At 46.8% G+C, this 24,023-nt stretch overlaps 1 protein-coding gene across 1 annotated transcript in view; it reads right to left on the reverse strand.

Annotated features, from left to right (window-relative positions):
- Positions 1-24,023, reverse strand: part of ADK (adenosine kinase) — a 269,577-nt gene that overhangs the window by 43,452 nt on the left and 202,102 nt on the right. Inside the window, exons 8-9 of the mRNA XM_056849134.1 lie at positions 9,362-9,397; positions 2,909-3,023 (exon numbers count right to left, since the gene is read on the reverse strand). Coding sequence (XP_056705112.1) covers positions 2,909-3,023; positions 9,362-9,397 — 151 coding nt within the window. The remainder of the gene's footprint in view (positions 1-2,908; positions 3,024-9,361; positions 9,398-24,023) is intronic.

Below are 24,023 nucleotides of genomic sequence, written 5' to 3' on the forward strand. Positions count from 1 at the left end.
ACAAAATTAAGGAGTGTGTCCCAAGGAGGCATTCATGTTCGCAGTGCTTAAATTGGCACATCACAGATCATCACTTTGCCTCCACAAGAGCATCCCTTTTCACCTGTTCCTCAGAGAACAGAAAAGCTGCCATCTGGGAAAAGCAGAGTGTGGGATTTTCAGCTTTACTGGGGGGAAAATTCAATTTGCAATATATTGGATTTTATTTCCTTGTTGTCATTGAACCCTTTAAAGAATTTACACCGATTCAGCTGCTACTGTATAGTGCACTCTTGTCTGTGGCAAAGATAATATAAGCAGATAAAAACTCAAGACATTAAAATCAGAATAAAAACTAATTAAATCAGTATTTTCAATTTGCCTTGTAAGAAGTTGTCTGTAATATACATATGCCACTGAGCTGGGGGTGGGTGGGTGGCAAGTAGTTATTTTTCGGAATCAACAAACTGAACGAGGTGTGCAATCTCGCATCTGTGAAGCACATGTGATTTTTTTTAACAAAGCAAGTGCCTCTTCAGCGTCTGTCAACTGCATCCGTCAGTACAATCAAAATCAGTGAAAAGCAACATTTTTAAGTATGAAAATATGTACAAAGTCCCCTTAAACCAGGTCAGACCATTAGTCCGACTAGCTCAGTACAGCCTGCAGGCAGAAGTTCTCCAGGATCTCAGGCAGGGGTTTTTCAACCACTACTAGCTCCTTTAACTGAAGATGCTCTGGACTGCATCTGGGACCTTTGGTATGCAAAGCACAGACTCTCCCACTGAAATATGGACCCCTTTGCACATTTGTATTATAGTTTATTTATTTAAAAATATATTAACTGCCTTTCTTCCTTGCAGAACTCAAGGTGGCTTACAATATAAATAAAACATTATTCAAATAAATTTAATCACACGCACAATAAAAACAACAATGACAAAAGCCCAATAAAAATCAACAGAAGAAGAAGAAAAAGAAGAAGAATTTCTTATATATTCTTCTTATAAGAAAAATAATTATAATATATAATTATATTAGGTGCTGTGGAACACAGGCAGGATGGTGCTGCAGCCATCTTGTTTGTGGGCTTCCTAGAGGCACCTGGTTGGCCACTGTGTGAACAGACTGCTGGACTTGATGGGCCTTGGTCTGACCCAGCAGGGCCTTTCTTATGGAAGAAGAAGAAGAAGGAGAAGGAGAAGGAGGAGGAGGAGAAGGAGGAGGAGGAGAAGGAGGAGAAGTGGTAGTAGTGGTAGTAGTAGTGGTGGAGTTGGTTTTTATATGCCGATTTTCTCTACCACTTAAGAGAGACTCAAGCCGGCTTACAATTGCCTTCCCTTCCCCTCCCCACAACAGACACCCTGTGAGGTGGGTGAGGCTGAGAGAGTGTGATTAGCCCAAGGTCACCCAGCTGGCTTCGTGTGTAGGAGCGGGGAAACCAACCCGGTTCACCAGATTAGCGTCTGTCGCTCATGTGGAGGGGTAGGGAATTGAACCCAGTTCTCCAGGTCAGAGTCCAACACTCCAAACCACTGCTCTTAACCCCATTGTCTTCCCCAATGGGGACCCAAACCGCCTCACCTCATTCTTCCCTCCTCCCTTTCATCCCCACAGCCAGGATCAGGGCCGAGAGTGCGTGGCTGGGCCCAGGTCACCCAGCGAACTTCCTGGGCAGAGTGGGGGTTCCCACCCAGGTCTCCCAGTTCTTAGTCCGACACGCTAACCGCTGAACATTTGTATCCATTATCCCCACATTGTCAGTCGTCATACAACCAGCATTCTAAGGAACATTCGGTGGATCAGTGGGGTCACCGCAGGCTCCCCAGATATTCAAGCAATAGATGGAAAATACTCAGAGGCTCCAGGGGTTTCCTTTCAAACACCCACAAAATGAAGCCCCACAGGTACCTTGACTTAATCTTTATTGTTACACCTTGAATCCATTCCATCCATCCATCCATCCAACCACCCACCCATCCACCCACCCACCCATCCATCCATCCATCCATCCATCCATCCATCCATCCACCCATCCATCCATCCATCCATCCATCCATCCATCCATCCATCCATCCATCCATCTATCCATCATTAAAAGGACCAGGCAGTAGGTGATGGGAAAGTCCTCCGCCTGTGACCCTGGAGGGGGGCTGCCAGTCAGAGTAGACAATACTGACCTTGATAGGCCAAGGGTCTGTTTCATTTTAAAGCAGCTTCATATATAGGTTCCTTAAAGTGGAACAGACCCTTGGCCTATCAAGGCCAAGGAGAGGGGCTGTGGCTCAGTGGTAGAGCGTCTGCTTGGCATGCAGAAGGTTCCACGTTCAATCCCCGGCATCTCCAGTTAAAGGGACTAGGCAAGTAGGTGAGGGGAAAGACCTCTGCCTGAGACCCTGGAGAGCCGCTGCTGGTCTGAGCAGACAGTACTGACTTTGATGGACCGAGGGTCCAGTTCAGTAGAAGGCAGCTTCATGTGTTCAAGGTCAGTATTGTCTACTTGGACTGGCAGCCCCTCTCCAGGGTCTCAGGGGGAGGTCTTTCCCCATCACCCACCGCCTGGTCCTTTTAATTGGAGAAGCGGGGACTGAACATGCGACATTCTGCATGTAAAGCAGAGGCTCTTCCACGGGGCCCTTTTGTCTATAGGGAGACTCCTAATTTTATGGCAGGGATTCCAACTAGAATGTGCTTCAAGGGCATGAGACCTGGCCTCTCTCTTGCTGGGAGGGGAGACCCATTGTTGGGGTGTGTGCGTGCACAGAAGCAGCCCATTTGGGTATCTGAAAACAGCTGCCCCCACCCCACCCCCCACTGTGCATGTGCACATCATTCTTTACACATTTAATCATCTGGTGAAATCAGTGTTGAACGGAGTGCTATTGCCTCCTGTCTCTTGCATTCCATTCTGGAAACAAAGAGTAAGTACCTGTGGCCATGATAGTATCATCCTTTCCTTGGGTGAAGACGACAATTCGCTGCCTTTTCAGATTCGCTTTCGGCAGGGCTTGTGCCTTCCGGGCAATATCCCTAATGTCCTCGGTCTGGTAACAGAAACAGAAAAAATAATAATTCTCATGAGCAATACAAAGGGCATCAAGCAGGAGGTCAATGCTTATTAGTAATTTTCGTGTAGCTAGAGATGGAAGTAGACCTCTTGTTTTCAGGCAGCTGCGTATCAGAACTGCAATACTATGTAGAGAAGAACAGCTAACACTGGGTAAATACAACCAGGAAGTAACCAACATGCTCCATTTCGGCGTTTCAAAATTCCTACCACATATCCTACCTACTCCACGCAGCAAAGGTTGGGAGCCTTCCTCTGGTTTAAAAGGTTAAGTTGGAAGAATAATAAAATCATAGAGTTGGAAGGGACCACTAGGGTCATATAGTACAACCCCCTGCACAATGCAGGAGATTCACAACTACCTCCCCCCCACAACCCCAGTGACCCCCTACTCCATGTCCAGAAGATGGCCAAGGTGCCCTCCCTCTCATGATCTGCCTAAGGTCATAGAATCAGCGTTCCTTAGGTTGCAGAAAAGCTTTCAACTAAGATTCCTTAGGCTGAAGGAAAGCTTCCAACTTGGCCGAGTGGCGTGGCATGCCCATTAGTGCGTTTTTGCAAACCTTCAACATTGTAGACATCACTAGCTGAACACAGAGTTGAGAACAAAGAGAACTTTGTCTCCCTCTCCCAAAATACTAGAACTCGACGGCATCCAATGAAGCTGATGGGCAGTAGATTCAGGTTGGAGAAAAGGAAATACTTCTTTACACAGAGAGTGATTAAAATGGGGATTCGCTGCCAGAGGATGTGGTGATGGCCACAGGCACAGACAGCTTTAAAAGGAGGATATGTCCACCAGTCACCATGGTGACTAAAGAGAACCTCCACATTCAGAGGCAGGAAACCTCCAAATACCAGTCCCAGAAGGCAACATCAGGGGAAGGCCTCAGCCTCTACGCTTGTATACAGGCCTCCAGAGGAACTGGTTGGCCATTGTGTGAGACGGGATGCTGGACTAGATGGACCACTGGTCTGATCCAGCAGGGCTCTTCTGATGTTCTTATGAAGGCCTCTGCCTCTATGCCGTTGCTGGGACTTCAGAGGAACTGGTTGGCCACAGTGTGAGACGGGATGTTGGACTAGAGAGACCACTGGTCTGATCCAGCAGGGCTCTTTTCATGTTCTTATGAAGGCCTTGGCATCTATGCCCTGTTGTTGGACCTCCAGAGGAACTGATTGGCCACAGTGTGAGATGGGATGCTGGACTAGATGGAACACTGGTCTAATCCAGCAGGGCTCTTCCAATGTTCTTACGTCCACAGCGTGTACTCTTCATTATCTCAATGGGACCCCCCCCCCCCCACAAATACTGGGATAACTAGAATTTTAGATACAACATAAGAGCTATATAGGTAATATTATAAATCTACCTAGATGCAGGACCCAATATTATGTTAAACACAATCATGTCTAACATGATTCCCATATGTCTGAAGCTGTTTTAATTTGCTGGCTCCGAAACTGCACTGTATTCATTTTTATGTTATTATTTCGCCCAGTTTTAAACCACAAAATCTCTTAATTGTCAATCCTGAGCCGGAATGTCATTTCAGCGAGACACCGACCATCCCCATCACCTGCTCCGAGCATTTTCTGCCTCCTTATCTCCCTCTCCGGCACCAGCCAAGCTGTCTCTCTTCCTGGTAAATTCCTGAATCAATTTTTATGACTGAGATCTCTTCCTCCCTCTTCCGTTTTTTCTTAAAGATATATTGCCCGAGATGTACAGAAATGCCAAATGATTGGAGCGCCATGTAAGATAACTGAACCATGACCGACCTTAAGCAGTAAAAACATAATCATCATTTTGTTTTCAGCATTTGCAGGAAGGTGGTCTAATTCAAACATTCGACATTATTTTGGGACGTCACAGGAGATGGTGGGCAGAAGCCCTGTGCGTTCCCCCTCTCCAATAGTGCTCCAACGGCATGTAATGTTGTGTTCCAACACCCACATCCCACTTTACTGGCTACTGCTGGGAAGGGTTGGGGGAATCTGCTGGGAAGGATTGGGGAAGGGCTGTGGCTCAGTGGTAGCGCATCTACTTGGCAAGCAGAAGGTCCCAGGTTCAGTCCCTGGCATTTCCAGAAGTTAAGGGGACTAGGCAAGTAGGTGATGTGAAAGACCTCTGCCTGAGACCCTGGAGTGCCGCTGCTGGTCTGAGTAGACAATATTCACTTTGATGGACCGAGGGTCTGATTCACTATAAGGCAGCTTCATGTGTTCATGTGTATTCTCTGTTGACTCAGGATAAAATATTTAGGGGAGGGGCCATGGCTCAGTGGTAGAGCATCTGCTTGGCATGAAGAAGGTCCCAGGTTCAATCCCCAGGCATCTCCAGTTAAAGGGACCAGGCAAGTAGGTCTCAGACCTCTGCCTGAGACCCTGGAGAGCCGCTGCCGGTCTGAGTAGACAATACTGACTTTGATGGACCAAGGGTCTGATTCAGTATAAGGCAGCTTCATGTAGGGGTGAGGAAATGGCTCAGCGATAGAGCATCTGCCTGGCATGCAGAAGGTCCCAGGTTCCAACCCTGGCATCTTTAGTTAAAGGGACTAGGCAAGTAGGTGATGTGAAAGACCCCTGCCTGAGTCCCTAGAGAGCAGCTGCCGGTCTGAGTAGGCAATACTGACTTTGATGGACCAAGGGTCTGAGTCAGTATAAGGCAGCTTCATGTGTTCATGTGTTCAATGTCAGGAGAGACCTTTTGTTTACTAGAAGTTACCAAGGAAAGAGAAGGTCGAGGAGAAGCAGGGCTGTTTTCAGTAATGACTACATGTCTTGCTTAACATCTAGTTGTAGCCTTAGGTAGCTGAGAAGTCCACCTCCCCCCTCCCCAATTTACTCTGTTTTGTTATGGCAGTATCTTGCTTTGAAGCTGGAGGGTGAGAGATTCAAAACTGATAAAAGGAAGTATTTATTCACGCAACGCGTAGTTAAATTGTGGAACTCCCTGCCCCAGGATGCGGTGATGGCTGCCAACTTGGAAGGCTTTAAGAGGGGAGTGGACATGTTCATGGAGGAGAGGGCTATCCATGGCTACTGGTCAAAACGAATACTAGTCATGACGCGTACCTATTCTCTCCAGGATCAGAGGAGGATGCCGAATATATTAGATGCTGTGGAACACAGGCAGGATAAATGCTGCTGCAGTCGTCTTGTTTGGGGGCTTCCTAAAGGCACCCGGTTGGCCGCTGTGTTAACGGACTGCTGGACTTGATGAGCAATGGTCTGATCCAGCAGGGCTTTTCTTATGTTCTTAAGACCTTACTTCTGAGTTACTCTTCTTCGGGTGCGAATGGCACATGTCTCTCAAGCACAACTAAGAGCAGAGTTAAACTGTCAGCCAAAAATAAACTGGTAGAGCCTAGGAATGTGGCTGGACTGTACCATGTTAGAGTGCAGGCGGAAGCATTTTTGACTGCTACTCTAAGTTTCATTTGTGGCATGTCAGGGAGATGTTTCTTACCTTGTCCTCTCCACCATTCACTGATTTCTGAAATAGAGGGAGGGCTCCTTTCTTTAAAAGAAAAATGGAGCTGGCATTCAAAAACATGACTTTGAATTTTGACCTGCATTTCATTGTGGGAAAGTCCAGTGATCACTACTGCTCACGATGCAGCACGTAGCTCTGCAGCTGTCCCCTAAATCGGAAGCATAAGCCCCTACTCTAGAAGAGTCTGGTCTGACAAAAGGAGAAATGATGCCTCTTTGGGTGTATAAAGTGCTGTCAAGTCACAGCCAACTTATGGCGACCCCATAGGGTTTTCAAGGCAAGGGACATGCAGAGGTGGTTTGCTATTGCCTGCCTCTGCGTAGCAACCCTGGACTTCCTTGGTGGTCTTCCATCCAAGTACTCACCAGGGCAAAACTTCTTAACTTCCAAGATCGGACAAGATCCAGCTACCCTGGGACATCCAGATCAAGGCAAGAGCCACTGAGAGGTGGTTTGCCATTGCCTGCCTCTGCGTAGCAACCCTGGACTTCCTTGGTAGTCTCCTATCCAAGTACTAACCAGGGATGAGCCTGCTTAGCTTCCGAGGTCCAACGAGATCGGGCTAACTTGGGCCATCCATGTCAGGGTGCTATATACGGTAAGACAAAGACAGCAACAGCTGCCTATGCACTGAATTTTCCAAACCCCTCTGATCCTGTTCTCACTTTGCATTCAATGGGACAGTCTTTCCACCTTTTGTCCTCCCTTGATTTTCCATTCTTTTTTCAAACAGCTAATCCTGGTCTGGTTTGTGTGTGTGTTTTGGTGTTTGGCTAACTCTCAGTGGACACATATCAAATGTTACACATCACCATTGCCAGGTTCGGTATGTCACTTGGTGCCAACCAAAAGGAGCCACGTGGGCAAAGAAAACAGTCGCTGTGGCATTTACTGGTGTGCTATAATCCGATGTGGCAGATTTAGGATGCTCAGCCGAAACGGTGCAAGCGTCTCTTAAGAAAGTGCTAATGGGAAGGTTAATACAAAGGTGGTTAGCAGACAATGGCAAAAGCTTTGTCACTCGGGTGAATTTAAACCCAGCACATCCCTCGTTTTTAGTTTGGGGGTAGGGGGGTGAATAAAAACATTAGAATGGGCATGGCTTATGCCACCCCACGTCCTTCCTTCCATTTTTTGATTCTCTGTGCTTTCCTTTAAGTTAAATGTCCAAGAGTTTTAACAATGAACACATGAAGCTGCCTTCTACTGAATCAGACCCTTGTTCCATCAAAGTTAGTACTGTCTACTCAGACCGGCAGCAGCTCTCCAGGGTCTCAGGCAGAGGTCTTTCACACCGCCTACAATGCATCCCTATAAACAGCTAAGAGCCAAACTTTTGTATTTATTCTAAATAAAATAACGTTAAACTAGAAGCAGGTTAAATCTTATTGTAATCTATCGTAATTATTATTGTTGGAAGCCACCCTGAGCCTGTCCTGAAAAGGATGGGGTATCAATCAAATCAATAAATAACTTGATTTTTTAAAAAGCCAAGCATTTTCATCCTAACAATAGTCTACTGAAATGAAAACAGTTTCAAAAATCACGGAGTGCTATAAAAGGACCTACAATAATTTACGGCACATGAAATGAAATCGTTTTTAACACTTTTAGACTGATGGCACACATCAGCGTGCTTCATGTGCGATCGTGAACCAGCCTAAATTTCAAGGGAGCATGGGGGCAGCAGATGTGCACACGCACACCCCCTCCGTACTTTTGTCTAGACCCAAACGAAAGCCACAGATCAGCATCTGGTCTCCAAGCTGCGCTGTGTGCGTCTGATCAAGGCCAACGGGAAGTGAACGGGCCAAGAATCAGCTCCCCCAATGCGTTTGCGCAAGGAGCAGAACATTTAAGGAGAGAAGCGGGCAGGTGCCGGGGGGTGGGGGGAGGAGGCAGCTTCCATGTGTATATTGTCCTGCTAAATACCAAAGACATGGCTTGTCACGTTAACCAGTTCAGTGCCGCTTGGATACCGCCCCTGGGGCCTTTAGCTGACAGTTCTCCTGATTACATTATCCGGGATCTATCGAGCACACCATTAATTTCCAAGAAGCTCAGACATTCATAGAGCAACATTCTGAAGTCAAGAGCAGAACCTCTTAAAAAAAAAAGAATGAAAGATGCAGTTAATAGGCTAAAGAAAAGATTGAGGCTCTCTCTGTGTGTGGTTGTTTGTTCGGAGGCTGCACATTTACGAGAACCCAGATGGAGGACACAACTTGAGCACGTTAACAAAGCACAGCCTGCTCCTTCCAAAGAGGCCGTGTGTTTTTTAAAAAAACAGGGCAGGGTTTACCATTAATCAGCTCTTAACAATTCTATATACAACCGTGGTAAAAAATATCATTTGCATAACGATAATCCGCTTGTGGCAGAGTTTAAGTTATTTAAAATGGTGTGATATTTCCAGTATTTAGACTCGCTCCGCCGCTGCTCTCGGAGTGGATCCTGACGGAGCGTAATTCAGCTAATGAGGTGGCTTTTTTTTTAACGGCGCAAACTGACAGGTCCCGTATCTGCAGAGGCAGCTTGAAGCCGTGCCCAGCTTCTCCGCTTCCCAAGAGGCTTTTCAGAATTCAATAAATAACATCTGTAGGCGATGTTGGGTGCAGACCTAGCGGAGTGCGTCATAACACTGAGCTGGCAGAACAAAGACACCATGACGACTGCCAGGTTCCCATGGCAACTGCGGCGAGACTCGAAGAGTATAATAGCACATCAATCACTGTCCAAAAGAACTTCATTATCTGCGAGGGGCCCCCCCTCGAATCCTTGAGAATCTGTTTAGCGTGCAACGTAGGGTAACTCACCTCAAAGCCTAGCTCTCGAGCAAAAGTGGCGGCTTCCTGAAATATTAATAAAAAAAGGACCGGTTAATTATAAAGCACAGGATAATAAAGAAATAACACATTTGGAAGCTCATTCAGGCAGACTCTTTTTCTGTAATTATCTCAACATGTCCATGTGCGGTTGCTCAGGTCCTTGCGCCAAGCGGGGCTGGTTCCTTTCCCCAGGCAAGACGACAGCAGCAAAGTGTCAACACACTTCACAAACGAAGGAAGGAAAAGGCGGGCTTTCTTCACCTCTGGCAAAGTGACTGCGGACTAATGGCTTTTAACAGAGAAAGGTGTGGCAAGCCTAAGCGCTTATCGCTGTATTTATGAATACTGGTCATTTGTCTAGCACTTCCCAAAGGCCACAACAGGGAGGCGGGAGACACGTGTCACGCACATCACGAGGTTGCCACCAGATCAGTAGTTCTCTGCCTCTCTCCTACAAAGTTTAGGATCATGTACCCAGCATTACAACATCGCCAAGTTCAGGTGGCCCCTGCCTTCGGAGATTAGGCAGGCAGCAACCCGGAGATTAGGCAGGCGGCAACTCAGTCGTGGTACCAAAACTCTGGAACTCTCTTCCCAGAAAGACCCCTTTGTCCCCTTCTGTTGCCGTCTTCAGCCAGCAGGTGAAGACTTTTTCATTTCACCTAGCGTTCCTCCTGGGAAGGGCCGTAGCTCAGTGGTAGAGCATCTGCTTGGCATGCAGAAAGGTCCTGGATTCAATCCCCGGCATCTCCAGTTAAGGGGACTAGGCAAGTAGGTGATAGGAAAGACCTCTGCTCGAGGCCCTGGAGAGCCACTGCAGGTCTGAGCAGACAATATTGACTGATAGACCAAGGGTCTGATTCAGTATAAGGCAGCTTCATGTGTTCATGTGTCCCTCAATGACCCCTCATTTCTACCCAGTATTTTAATTGTTGTTTTCTAATTACATGTATTTTATTACGCTCCCTGTGTGTATTTGTCTCATTTTAATGGTTTTTATTACGTATATTTTAACCCGTTAGCCACCTTGGTAGCCAAGATGAAGGCAAGAAGGCAGGATATAAATGTTCTAAATGATAATACTAATAATAAAAAAACATTGTTTGGTGAGTTTCCCTACCCCCACCCAACTTCACATACCTGGCTGCAAAAAAGCTCATAAAATAAAGTCATCATATGAGTGATTGATTACTAGGGAAAGCTGAGGGCAGCAGGAAAAGAGGAAGACCCAACAAGAGATGGATTGACTCAATCAAGGAAGCCACAGCCCTCAATTTGCAAGATCAGAGCAAGGCTGTCAAAGATAGGACATTTTGGAGGACTTTGATTCATAGGGTCGCCATGAGTTGGAAGCGACTTGACGGCACTTAACACACACATGGGTGATTGATCCTAAATTTGCAGGGAAGAGGGAGAACGCCATACAGGGGTGCAGTTCTGAGTGGCAGTCTGGCGTCAGGCATAACATCCAGCTTTACTGATTCAAGGGACCTCATTACACTATTCGATTTTGTGACTTCAGCCCCTTTCTTAAAAAGCCACCATGCTGTTTTTCAAGGATTAGCTCTGGTGCTTAGGTTGAGACATTCTGAAAGCCATTGCTCATTTATTTCACGTTAAAGGATCCTGATAACATTTTACTAAAAAAAAACACAACAACACAATAAACCACTGATGGCTTAATCAGAAGACTCCTTAAGATATTCTGATGGCTTCATCTCCGCTTTAAGCAATTCAACTCTTCTTCCCTCAAGGAGCACAAACACCAGTGGACCATTAGAACATGCTTATTACTTATTTCTTATTTATATTAAATATGAATGGCTTCAATTAGGCTTTCTGTTTTTTAAACAGGGCCACAGACTAGGGGGGAAACGGAGAATAATGTTGACACTTGACAGTACAAGTAAAAAGCTTTATTAGGAAAGCAATTTACTGTATTGTATATGTTTTGTATATTGCTCAGATGCATTTTGTTTTATATATTTTATTGATTAAATGGGTTTTTAATCAATTACATTTTAAATTGTACATATATGTCAGTTATCTGTTTATCTTAAAAATGAATTAGGAAGTAACACTGCTACCAATTAACTGCACATCAATTCATAATGGATGATGATTTCTGGCAAGTATCACCATGACATGCATTATTTGCCTATTATCCTCTCTTCTTTAGAACTCAGCTTTGCAGAGGAATATTCTGAAAATCTGGACAGTCATTGTATCAGAGTGAAAGGCTGAACCAATGCCCCAAGCTACGTTCTGCCAGGAAGTTCTCGGGCCACTGAGAGCTATGACAGTATTGTCCAACGCATCAATCCGAGCCCACTACACTGCTTTGTTTCAGTAGAGATCTGTGCTGTTTGATGGTGTGTATTTTGCAAACCACCCTCTCAGTGAGAAAAAAGGGCTATAACTAAGACAAATAAAATAATAATAATGAGCATTGCAAAAACAAATTAAAAAACAGCTTCCCGGTGGATTGTGCCCCAAACTGCTTAAAAGAAGAGTGGGTTTTTATATGCCGATTTTCTCTACCTTTTTTAAAGAAGTCTCAGACCTTCTTACAATCACCTTCCCTTCCCCTCCCCACAACATATTCCTAGTGAGGTAGGTGGGGCTAAGAGAGTTCAGAGAGAATTGTGACTGGCCCCAAGGTCGCCCAGCAGCCTTCATGTGGAGGAGTGAGAAAACCCGGTTCTCTAGATTAGAGTCCACCGCTCATGTGGAGGAGTGTGGAATCGAATCTGGTCTTCCAGATTAGAGTCCACTGCTCATATGGAGGAGTGGGGAATCGAACCCGGTTCTCCAGATTAGAGTCCGGCGCTCATGTGGAGGAGTGGGGAATCGAACCCGGTTCTCCAGATTAGAGCTCATGTGGAGGAGTGTGGAATTGAATCTGGTTCTCCAGATTAGTCCACGGCTCATGCGGAGGAGTGGGGAATCGAACTTGGTTCTCCAGATTAGAGTCCACCGCTCTTAACCACTACACCGCACTGACGTTTAATGCACATACATTTCTGGAATACTTTTATTTTTAAAGAAACATGCTAAGAGACTGCTGCATCGTTGGATGCTCTAAACCTCTGGAGGGAAAACAAATGGCTATTCCAGCAGGAAGCTGAAGTTAATCAAACCAGATAAGCTGTAAAAAGCACACTTCCTCTGACTTGATGGCTGGAGAAGCAGAAGGCTGAGAAGGTTAGCTGGAGCAAAAGGTTGCCAAGAAAACCGAAGCGCAGCGTGAACGATTGGGTGCCAGCAAGGTTAGCCACATCGACAATTTACTGACAAAAGATTTCCCCGCCCCCCACACATAGGGGTTGTCAGTGGCCTTTGCTAGCCCAGCTGTCAAGGCACACGGTGTCAGGCTCAAAGGTATCATGCAGAGTATTCTCAAGAGCAGCTTGCAATTAACAAAGCCCAGGCCCTCCGTGGACAGGGGGGAGGCCCAGGCCGGCTTTTACCGCCAAGTAACGCCCTCAGAGCAAACTACCATCCAATCCTGAAGGGCTTAGGGGGGAGACGGGACACAGGAGGGGCAAAAAGGAACAAGAACAAACAAAACAAAAATAAGTAACGAAGAAGGCTCCCTAGAGGCACCTGGTTGGCCACTGTGTGGACAGACTGCTGGACCTGATGGGCCTTGGTCTGATCCAGCAGGGCCTTTCTTATGTTCTTATGGAGAATGGGGCTATCCATGGCTACTAGTCCAAATGGATACTAGTCATGATGCACATCTATTCTCTCCAGTTATCAGAGGAGCCTACCTATTCTATTAGGTGGTGTGGGACGCAGGCAGGATAATGCTGCTGCAGTCATCTTGCTTGTGGGCTTCCCAGAGGCACCTGGTTGGCCACTGTGGGAACAGACTGCTGGACTTGATGGGCCTTGGTCTGATCCAGCAGGGCCTTTCTTATGTTCTTATGAAGTTCATAGAATATGTAGCTGAGCCAGAGGACATTTATAATCCCAGTTTGGGGGTGACGGAATTGAATCTGGAAGTTAGAAACCTCTCCCGAGGAGAAGGTACCTTTAAAAACCTCGCTGTAACCAGACATGAACAGCTGTGTTGAAAATGCAGTTTGGCCGTGACACTTGGATACGACCTATTCCAACATCTGTGCAGGGCGAACGATTCCATCTCTCGTTAATTTTGACCATTTCCTAGACAAATGGACCCAGCGCTGCTTTGCGAATCACACAGTGCATGGGCAGGCCCGCCCCGAGTCAGCCAATCCTGGCTTCCTTCTGAGTATACCTATATACGGGGCACACGTTTGTGAACCTGGTTCGTCACATTCACCTTTTCAGGTGTACCCGTAAATACGGAGTAAGCAAAGAGGCCTTTGGCTGCTACAAGGCAAAGGGGAAACTCAAATTAGCGCTGCAAGCTAACATTGAGGCAGGTTTGCCCCAGTTGCAACTAGGTGTGCGCATATTAATAAACTCAAACAGAAAATAAGCCCAAAATTAGCCATTTCAGTAAATTTCCAGTTCAGGTTTACCGAATGCACAAACCTGGGGAGAAAGCTGAAGCCAAAGAGGCAATTCTGGAAAAAAGCAGAATAATTATTTGGCTTTTTCGGGTCCTGGGCGGGGTGTCATTTTTTGAGGTAGAGCCCCCAAATTCACAGTGTAGCTTGAAGGGACTGTCCTTGCACAAGCCCCAAAGTTTGGTGAAGATTGGGTCAGGGGAGTCTGATTTTATGGGGTTCGGAAGGGTCACCCCTTCCTCCATAGACAATCATTGCAAAGTTTGCAATGGTTGTCTATGGAGGAGGGGGCAGTATGGGTATTCAGCTTATTTCAGGTTTCCCGGAAAAAAACCAAACCCAAAATTTACCAATTTTTTTTTCACAGCCCTAGTTGCCACCTTCTTCTTCCATCTGCCCCCCAAATCTCCTTGGGTGAAAAATGCACCTCATGCGCTGCCTTCTAGTTCTGTTCTGGTTGTTACGGGCTGTGTTGGGTTTCCTTGGTTTTTTATGTATCTGTATTTAACACAGCTGGCTGGCGGTTTGGGCACTGGTACGGACCCATTTGCGGGGAGCCTGTACCTGTGTGCCCACCTCCCCTGTTTTGGGAACTCCCTTAAGGGGTCTTGGGAGGTGGAGCCACTCGGCAGCATGCCCAGCTCGGGCTCTGTCGGATGGCTCTCACCATCAGGTGGCAAGGGAACCATGCAGTGGCTTGCGCCCAAGTGGGATCCTGGGCTTGCCACTCTGAGGGCTTCCCCTACAAAGGGTGGATATCCTGTGAGGTAGGTGAGGCTGAAAGAGCTCGAAGAGAGCTGTGACTAGCCCAAGGTCACCTAGCTGGCTTCATGTGTAGGAGAGGGGAAACAAATCCAGTTCACCAGATTAGCCTCCGCTGCTCATGTGGAGGAGTGGGGAATCAAACCTGGTTCTCCAGATCAGAGCTGCTCTAGGGTTTTAATCACGATGCTCCCTGGTGAGGAAGCTTGTTTGGTTCGTGATTTTTTACAAACACCTTATGTCAGACAATGCTACCACTGGTGCTAATAATGATGTTCGGCAGGTCTCAAATAGCCTGGAGAGTTCAAAGCCTAAAAGGGGGTCTTTCAGGGTCAGGCTGCAATAAACGCGAGGAGAACAAGACAGGCAGTTGCCCATCTGTGCTGCCCCCCAAAGGCACCCCACACTGGGCTTCACATATGTAACAAAGTGGGCAGGTTAAAGCCTAACCTTCGACAGGCGGGAACATATGGCGACTGCTCGGGTAACAGCCGCCGAGCAGGGCGCTTCCCGGCGCAGGTGATAATAAGGACGATGATCTCTATATTAAAGGCTTTCCATTTCTATCCATCATCGGGAATCACAAAAGAAGAGGGATTAAAGAAATAAACAACCCTTCACAGAAGGCTGACAGCTCCCAGGGGAATGCCGCCTTTTCATTCATGCCTGGCAAGCGACAACAGGGAGAGAACACAATTTTCTCGGGCAGCTGGATTTTCACAGCGGTTTCCCCCTTCGGATGCTGTCTATTCTGCCCCCCTCTTCCCGTTTATCCTGTCCCTCTTCCCGTGCAGCACAAGCGGTGCGGATTTAACTCCCTTCTTCCAAGTAACAGCTGCTACAGACTGGTCTGCGGTGGGAGACATTTGCATGAGCCACCTTTCCATGAAGCCCTTCAAATTTCAATGCCGATGTTGTTATCCATCACGCTTCCAGCTGCAGTCCCCAGCCATAGAAATGTAAATAGTTCACCAACCCTGAACATTAAGATGGGCTGAAAAGTCAGGAGGAAGACGGCTATGATAGCATGTGGAAATTCACATGAGTGGCGGAGGCTGATATGGTGAACCGGGTTGGTTTCCCCACTCCTCCGCATGAAGCCAGCTGGATGATCTTGGGCTAGTCACAGCTCTCTTCAGGCTCAGCCCCACCTACCTCACAGGGTGTCTGTTGTGGGGAGGGGAAGGGGAATGTAAGCCAGTTTGATTCTTCCTTAAGGGGTAGAAAAAGTCAGCATATAAAAACCAACTACTACTACTACTCTTCCTTTTCTTCATTTAGCTTCCCCCATTCCACTGGTGTGGCTGACCAATGGCAAGTGGCCAATGCTTGGGCCATGCTGAGGCAACCAGCTGCTGGCGCTGGGCTTTTGGAGGGATGCGGGTGAGAATGCCGAATCTAAAATTCTGAGGACACTAGAAGCATACACCACAGTTTACCTGCACACCCTACGATTTGCTTTGTGTGCCTTGTAAACCAACTGTAATCTGATGACCAAACTATGGTAAATCATAACCTCTAAATGTTGCTTCTGATTAGTCTGGTGGCATTTGGCTGGCAAAAACATCTAGAAGGGTCAAAAAACTTACTGGAAGAGACGTGAAAGACTGTGGGAGAATAAACAAAAGGAAGTCAAATTTCTCCCTCCTCCTCTTTGACTCTACGATTATCATTAGTGAGAACAGCACCATCAACAGGGAAGTTCTCAGGAAGTTTTGCTTGCATTGCAAATCTGAAAGGTAAGCCAGGTTCCACAGGACCCCAAGAGATGGGACTGTTTCCTGTAGTTAGTTTTTCCCACAACGATGTAATCTCTGTTTAAGAACAAGTGATCTACTGAGCATTTCAGAAACGAGGTGAAAGCTGACGTGTGCGGTAGATCTTGTATCTGCATTTCCCCAGCAGAACAAAAAAACCCCATGCACTTCACTTCAGAATCGACAATGGTCGAGCGCTTTTGCACACGAAGGTCATGTCTGTACAAGAAAACAATGACACTTTAAATAGCCCAAGAGCCCAAGGGGTTGAGCTGAGATTTGTCAGGGGATCCACCCCCCGGCCAAATTCCACTGGACAGCCAAGCTCTCAGATTTGACCGCTGAGATCAACTTTACAGATCATTTTAACCCTGGACATTTTGTATGCCCAAAGTCAAGTTGTGTGTACAGCAGATAAATCATTTATTGCTCTCTCTGTGCCAGCCACGTGGCGAATAGCGGAGGAACTTAAATGCTGGGGCACTTCTGAAGATTCCCAGACAAGTGTAGGAGAAAGAATGCAATAAGCTACTGGGCATCTCCAAGAATTGCCCACATAATGCTTTTCCCTAGGCCAACATTTTATTTCCACACAAATCTGCATGACAGCAGGCTTTTCTCAGGTTTAATCAGATTTATCCATGTTTGTAGATTCAACTGTGACATCTGTGGCATTATTTTATACCAGTAAAATGCCGATCAAGCAGCAGAAGTAGCTGTGCTGATTTACCCCCCTCTACTTGTTTTTATTGAAAATATTTCTATGCCCCCTTTCCACCCAAACAGGGTCCTTGAGGCAACAAAACATTTCTATGTTAAAACGGCATTTAAAATGAAGTATATCCAAAACAAGCAATTCAATAAAAACATACAAACACACATCAACAGAGGCATAACATCCACATCACAAGATGTCATAGTTCCGCTGTTCGCTGCATTGGTCAGGCTGCACCTGGAGTATTGGGTGCAGTTCTGGAGGTCTCTTTTCAAGAAGGATGCGGGCAGAATGAAGCGGGTGCAGAGGAGAGCAACGAGGATGATGGGGGGCCTGGAGACCAAGCCCTATGAGGAAAGGATGAGGGCGTTGGAAATGTTTAGTCTGGAGGAGGTTGAGGGGGGGGGGACATGATTGCTCTCTTTAAGTATTTGAAGGGCTGTCACTTCGAGGAGGGCAGGGAGCTGTTCCTGTTGGCAGCAGAGGACAGGACTCGCAAGAATGGGTTTGAACTGCAGGAGGAAAGGTACCGGCTGGATATTAGGAAAAAATTTTTACAGTAAGAGTTGTTTGACAGTGGAGTCAGCTCCCTAGGGAGGTGGTGAGCTCCCCCGTCACTGGCAGTCTTTAAGCAGCAGCTGGACAAACACTTGTCAGGGATGCTCTAGGATGATCCTGCATTAAGCAGGGAGTTGGACTAGATGGCCTGTGTGGCCCCTTCCAACTTAAGGATTCTATGATTATACATAACACCACAGCCACAACCATGGACGAGGGCCAATAACAGTTATTGGGGGTATGCCAAGCTTTAAAAAAAAAAGCCTTTACCTGCTGGGCAAAACAATGAAGGAGGAAGACAAACAAATCTCCCTGGGGACTGAGTTTTGGTGACCTGACTAAGAAGGCCCTTTCTCAGGTTGCCACCCATCTAGCCTCAGCTGACAGGCGTGCCTGAAGCAGGGCCTCTGAAGACAACCTCAGTGGACTAGTTGGTTCCTATGGAAGAAGGCGGTCCTTCAGGTAAGCTGGCCTTAATCCATATAGGGCTTTGACGGTCAACAGCAGCACCTTGGATTGAGCCTGGAAGCAAACTGGCAGCTAGTATTGATCAGCCAAGACTGGAGTGATACAGATCCTGTGACATCCCCCAGGGGAGGGAGGGCTATAATTTGAAAAATAAATAAATAACTACATTCTTGCTTCAGCATTCTGGACCGACTGTAGCTTCTGTACAGTCTTCAAGGGTAGCTCCACGTGGAGCGCATTGTATATGCCTATAATCCTTCTTGTGGGAGGGTGTCTTCTCTTCCAAGGAGAATGGGTTCAGCAGCCTTTGGGCCATTCCTTAGGTTAAGGTACATTTAGCCAGTGTGGTGTAGTGGTTAAGAGTGGTGGTCTGGAGCAGTGGAGTCTGACCTGGAGAACCCGGTTTGATTCCCCACTGAGCGGCGGACGCTAATCTGGTGAACCAGGTTCGTTTCCCCACTCCTACACATGAGTGGCGGAGGCTAATCTGGTGATCCAGGTTTGATTCGCCGCTCATGCACACCAAGCCAGCTGGGTGACCTTGGGCAAGTTACACTCTCTCAGCCCCACCTGCCTGGCAGGGTGTCTGTTGTGGGGAGAGGAAGGGAAGGTGATCTTAAGCCCGTTTGAGTCTCCCTTAAATGGTAGAGAAAGTTGGCATATAAAAACTAACTCTTCTTCTTCTTGTTCTTCGCTTGCTTGGCAGACAAATAGGTCAGCGATGAAGTTGGGCGCTCATGTAAAAGCTGCAGCCATGACAGAAGTGGTTGAAGACTTTTTTTGAGAGACCCTGTCCTTCAGTGTTACTCCTTTGAAGATGCCTGCCACGGCTGCTGGCGAAACGTCAGGAAAGAAAAAACCAAGACCACGGTCACACAGCCCGGATAACCTACAAGAACCAATTTTTTTGTCTTGTTTGGCACACCCGCAGGACCTCCCTGGCCATCCTCCCTGGCTGTGCCATTATGCGTTTTCATATGTCTTTATGTGTTTTATTGAATTGTTTAACTATTTTATACACACCGTATTTTAAACGCCGTTCTCGTGTCCTGGGGCTTGCTGCCTTGTGAACCCTATTTGGGTAGAAATGGGACAGAGGATATTTTAAATAAATAAATAAAGCCTCTGCAAGACAGGGAGAGTCGTCTCCCCTATGCAATTCCCAGAGGGAACGCGAAAAACTCTCTTTGATGGCCCATGTGTATAACATATGCAAAAAGCTGCATGTTCCCCCACAACAATTTATAACCTTCCCCTCCCTTTCAGCGTTATTCGTTGATCCACCTCTCCAGTCTACACTGGCAAAGCAGCTCAGAAGAAGGTGAGGAGACTTGCAGATGTGTAGGACATTATTATGCCCGACAGAGAAGTAGATATTATGACAATTTGCATTTCACTATATCATCTGAGTAATCTTTTTTTTTAGAAAGGAAACCAGAGAATGCCCATTTTTTTTGCCACGCAACATCACAGACGTGTTAGACGATGAGTGCCATTTAAAATGTGTCTGCTGAAACCTTATGTTCTGTTGAATATGGTAATCTCCATGAGAAACAGAAATCCGCTTGCTTTCTCTAACCATATTAGCTGGGCAGGAAAACCGTGGTGCGAGTGAAGTAGGAGCCAGCTCTCTGACTGGTCAGACTCCGAGCAGGCCCGACACAGTCAAGGCCGCCTTCTGACTTGCAGCTGTTGGTTTTCTCCTCGAGATAAACACAAACGATCCCCCCTTACCCTTCTGAACGCCATGTCCTAAGGCCTGCTACAGAATGTCTTTACATATATTTCACACGCAAAACATTTGACAGTTATAGAAGAAGAGTTGTGTAGAAGAAAGCCAGTGTGGTGTAGTGGTTAAGAGTGGTGGTTTGGAGGGGTGGAGTCTGATCCGGAGAACCGGGTTTGATTCCCCACTTCTCCACATGAGCGGCGGTGGCTAATCTGGTGAACTGGATTTGTTTCCCCACTCCTACACACAAAGCCAGCTGGATGACCTTGGGCTAGCCACAGCTCTCTCAGCCCCACCCACCCCACAGGGTGTCTGTTGTGGGGAGGGGAAGGGAAGGTGATTGTAAGCTGGTTTGATTCTCCCTTAATTGGTAGAGAAAGTTGGCATATAAAAAGCAACTCTTCTTGTTTTTTATACCCCACTTTTTCTCTACCTTTAAGGAATCTCAAAGCAGATTATAAGGTGCTTTGAGATTTCTTAAAGGTAAAGAAAAAGCGGGGGGGGGGGAGAAGAAGAAGAAGAAGAGGAGGAGGAGGAGGAGTTGGTTTTTATAAGCCAACTTTCCCTTCCCCTCCTCACAACAGACACCTTGTGAGGTAGGTGGGGCTGAGACAGTTCGGAGAGAACTGTGCCTGACCCAAGGTCACCCTCAAGGCTTCATGTGGAGGAGTGGGGAATCGAACCCGGTTCACCAGGTTAGAGTCCACTGCTCTTAACCACTACCCCATGCTGGCTCTCCCATATTGGTTCCATAGTTCTAAAAATCAGAACTTTCAGCTTGGTCGAGAAGACTATTGCTTTTCTTGTACTCAAGCAAAAAATACGGCCACTAAACACACTGCATCCTTTCCTATACAGAATTCTGAAGGATGCTACAGACAGGCCCTTCCCCTGCTGTATCAGAAATGTGTCCTCAGGGAGCGGAATGCCCGTTGAAGCTTCCTGCTTACAAAAGGAAGTGCAGGATCCGACTGGGACCTGTCAGGAAATTCAGGATACTGGTCCATGCTGTAGTGAGAGACGTCATTAGGTGGGACTCCCTCTGACTGGGGGCACAGGTTTTCTTAGATGGCTGGTACAAGCTGTGCTGTATTTCCGGTTTCTAGCATTGTTCACTTTGCTGAATCATAGAGTTGGAAGGGACCACCAGGGTCATCTAGTCCAACCCCCTGCACAATGCAGGAAATTCACAACTACCTCCTCCACACACACCCAGTGACCCCTATTCCATACCCAGAAGATGGCCAAGATGCCCTCCCTCTCATCATCTGCTTAAGGTCATAGAATCAGCATTGCTAGCAGATGGCCAACCAGCCTCTGCTTAAAAACCTCCAGGGAAGGAGAGCTTACCACCTCCCAAGGAAGCCTGTTCCACTGAGGAACTGCTCTGACTGTTAGAAAGTTCTTCCTAATGTCTTGACGGTAACTCTTTTGATTTAATTTCAACCCATTGGTTCTGGTCCGACCTCCTGGGGCAACAGAAAACAACTCGGCACCATCCTCTATGTAACAGCCCTTCAAGTACTTGAAGATGGTTCTCATATCCCCTCAGTCTTCTCTTCCTCAGGCTAAAATGAAAACTCAGAAATGACATCTGTCTGAAAGAAACAGCTTTTGAGCTTTGTGTTTTTATAAAACCACTAGGAATACATCACTCACCCTTGACACACACTCTTAACATAAATTTGATCTCTTCATTTGTACAATAACAGAGCTCTCTTTTCACAAAACCTGCCTTTTTCATTCCCTCCTCTAAATGGGCTCATTCAGGGCTCTAATTTGGAGGGGGGGCTGTCCAGGGAGAGATACTTATGGGCGACCACTTAGAACTTAACCAAGAGTAGCCAGAGATACACTTCGTAGACAACAATGCCACCCAAGAGTAACAATGACGGCTGTGTAGAATAGATCATGAGGGGCTGTGGCTCAGTGGTAGAGCCTCTGCTTGGCATGCAGAAGGCCCCAGGTTCAATCCCCGGCATCTCCAGTTAAAGGGACCAGGCAAGAAGGTGATGTGAAAGACCCCCGCCTGAGACCCTGGAGAGCCGCTGCCGGTCAAGAAGCCAATACTGACATTGATGGACCGAGGGTCTGGTTCAGTATAAGGTAGCTTCATGCGTTCATGTGTTCATCACGCCAGTCGCATTTGAATGAACAAATACAAATTCTGCAACCAGCAAACATGAATTCTGCTCGCAGGACAGAATGGGGGCAGAAGAAAAAGCCAGGTAGAGAAACAAGAAGTAAAAAGGGAGCCCAGGCCATCTGGATGTGCCACTGCTTGCCTCTTTGGACGCGGCAGCCTTTGTGACAGACTCAAATCACACGAAAGGTCCAGAAGCTTGACTTGCAGGAAGGGGAGAAGTCTGGATCTCAGGAATGCATTTTCTGTACTGACCGTTTCTCCCAAAAAATGAGTTGATACTTAATCTGAAACTCGGTTATTTCAGCAAAAAATAATGCTAATATTGGAGCAATAAAATGTTCAGGGTCTTACAGGAGTCTTAAAAGATTTTTATGCACACAAAAAAATTCTAAAAGAGTGTATATAGAGATATCTGAGTGCTTTGAGTACTATTAGGCCTGGTACTTCAGTGCAGACATTGGCTATGTTTTGTAATGGTTGTGTAACTTATTTATTTGCACCAAAATTAAGATGTGGAGGGGACAGATTGGCTATCTGCACCGCCTTGCCACCGTGCCCATTTCTAGATGCAAATGATTTCCCTTTGCAGACAGATGTGCAAACCTAAAAAAGGATATTGCAGAGCTTGAGAAGGTGCTGAAAAGAGCAACCAAAATGATCAGGGGACTACAGCAACTGCCCTATGAGGAGCAGTCAAAACGCTTAGGGCTGTTTAGCTTGGAAAGAAGGTGGTTAAGGGGAGACATGAGCGAGGTCTATAAAATTATGCCTGGTATGGAAAGAGTGAACAGGGAGAAGCTTTTCTCCCTCTCTCATAATACTAGAACATGGGGTCATCTGCTGAAATTGGAGGGTGAGAGATTCAAAACACACAAAAGGAAGTATTTCTTCACACAACGCATGGTTAAATTGTGGAACTCCTGCCCCAGGATGTGGTGATGGCTGCCAGCTTGGAAGGCCTTAAGAGGGGAGGGGACATGTTCATGGAGGAGAGGGCTATCCATGGCTACTAGTCAAAATGGATACTATTCTCTCCAGTCTCAGAGGAGCATGACTATTACGTTAGGTGCTCTGGAACAAGGGCAGGGTAATGCTGCTGCAATCATCTTTTGTGGGCTTCCTAGAGGCACCTGGTTGGCCACTGTGTGAACAGGCTGCTGGACTTGAATGACCTTGGTCTGATCCAGCAGGGCCTTTCCTATGTTCTTATGTGCAATTTCACTCTGCTGATCTGCATTCCATTCCTTCATCTTCTGCATGTGGAAGGCCGAATCCCATGCACAGAGGAATCCTGGACGAGGCATACAACACTCCTACTATATGCAGCAGAGGAAGCTAGGTGCTCAATTCCAAGGTCTCAGTAAATCTGGAGAAGCAATGGAAGATGATCAAACAGACGCGCGGGATCTCCCAGACAGCATGTCTCGCAAGCTGTCCAGCATGTTTGAGGAACTGCTCATTTGTATTCAAGCCTATGTGTCTAATTGTACAAAAGGCAGAGCTGACTGCGCATGCGTGTTTTCATCATAATTTCACGTGGCTCCCTCCCGTCCACTGGCCCCTCCCTTTGCCATCTGCCGTTCGCCGATACATAAAACGTACATTTCTTGCTTTCTGTCATGAAGGGTCTGGAGTTGCTCTCTCTGACCAGCCATCCCGGGGGCACACTGAGGCAGGCAACGGTCCCCACTTTCCAGGGTTGCTAGTTTCGGTGTTGTGGCAGAATTTCTTGAGCAGTGCGATCGTGTTTATTTCACTAGAGACGTTGCGATGTAAACTGTTGTTTGGCAAAGCTGACACCCGTTATCAGCTTCATTTAACACAGTCCTTCCTATGGCCCGCGGGCCCAGCAATACCTCTGTTTTAAGCTAAGTCAACAAGCCCCACATTCCAGATAATATTCTCTGTGCTTGGTATGTCTCAGATGCGGCTATTACCTGTATTCATATTCTCCTGTTTCTACAACCAGGAAACAATATTAAATTATGGCATAATTCATATGTGTGGGTTGTTTTT

The sequence above is a fragment of the Euleptes europaea genome, chromosome 4 (assembly GCF_029931775.1).
Source record: "Euleptes europaea isolate rEulEur1 chromosome 4, rEulEur1.hap1, whole genome shotgun sequence".
Lineage (NCBI taxonomy): Eukaryota > Metazoa > Chordata > Lepidosauria > Squamata > Sphaerodactylidae > Euleptes > Euleptes europaea.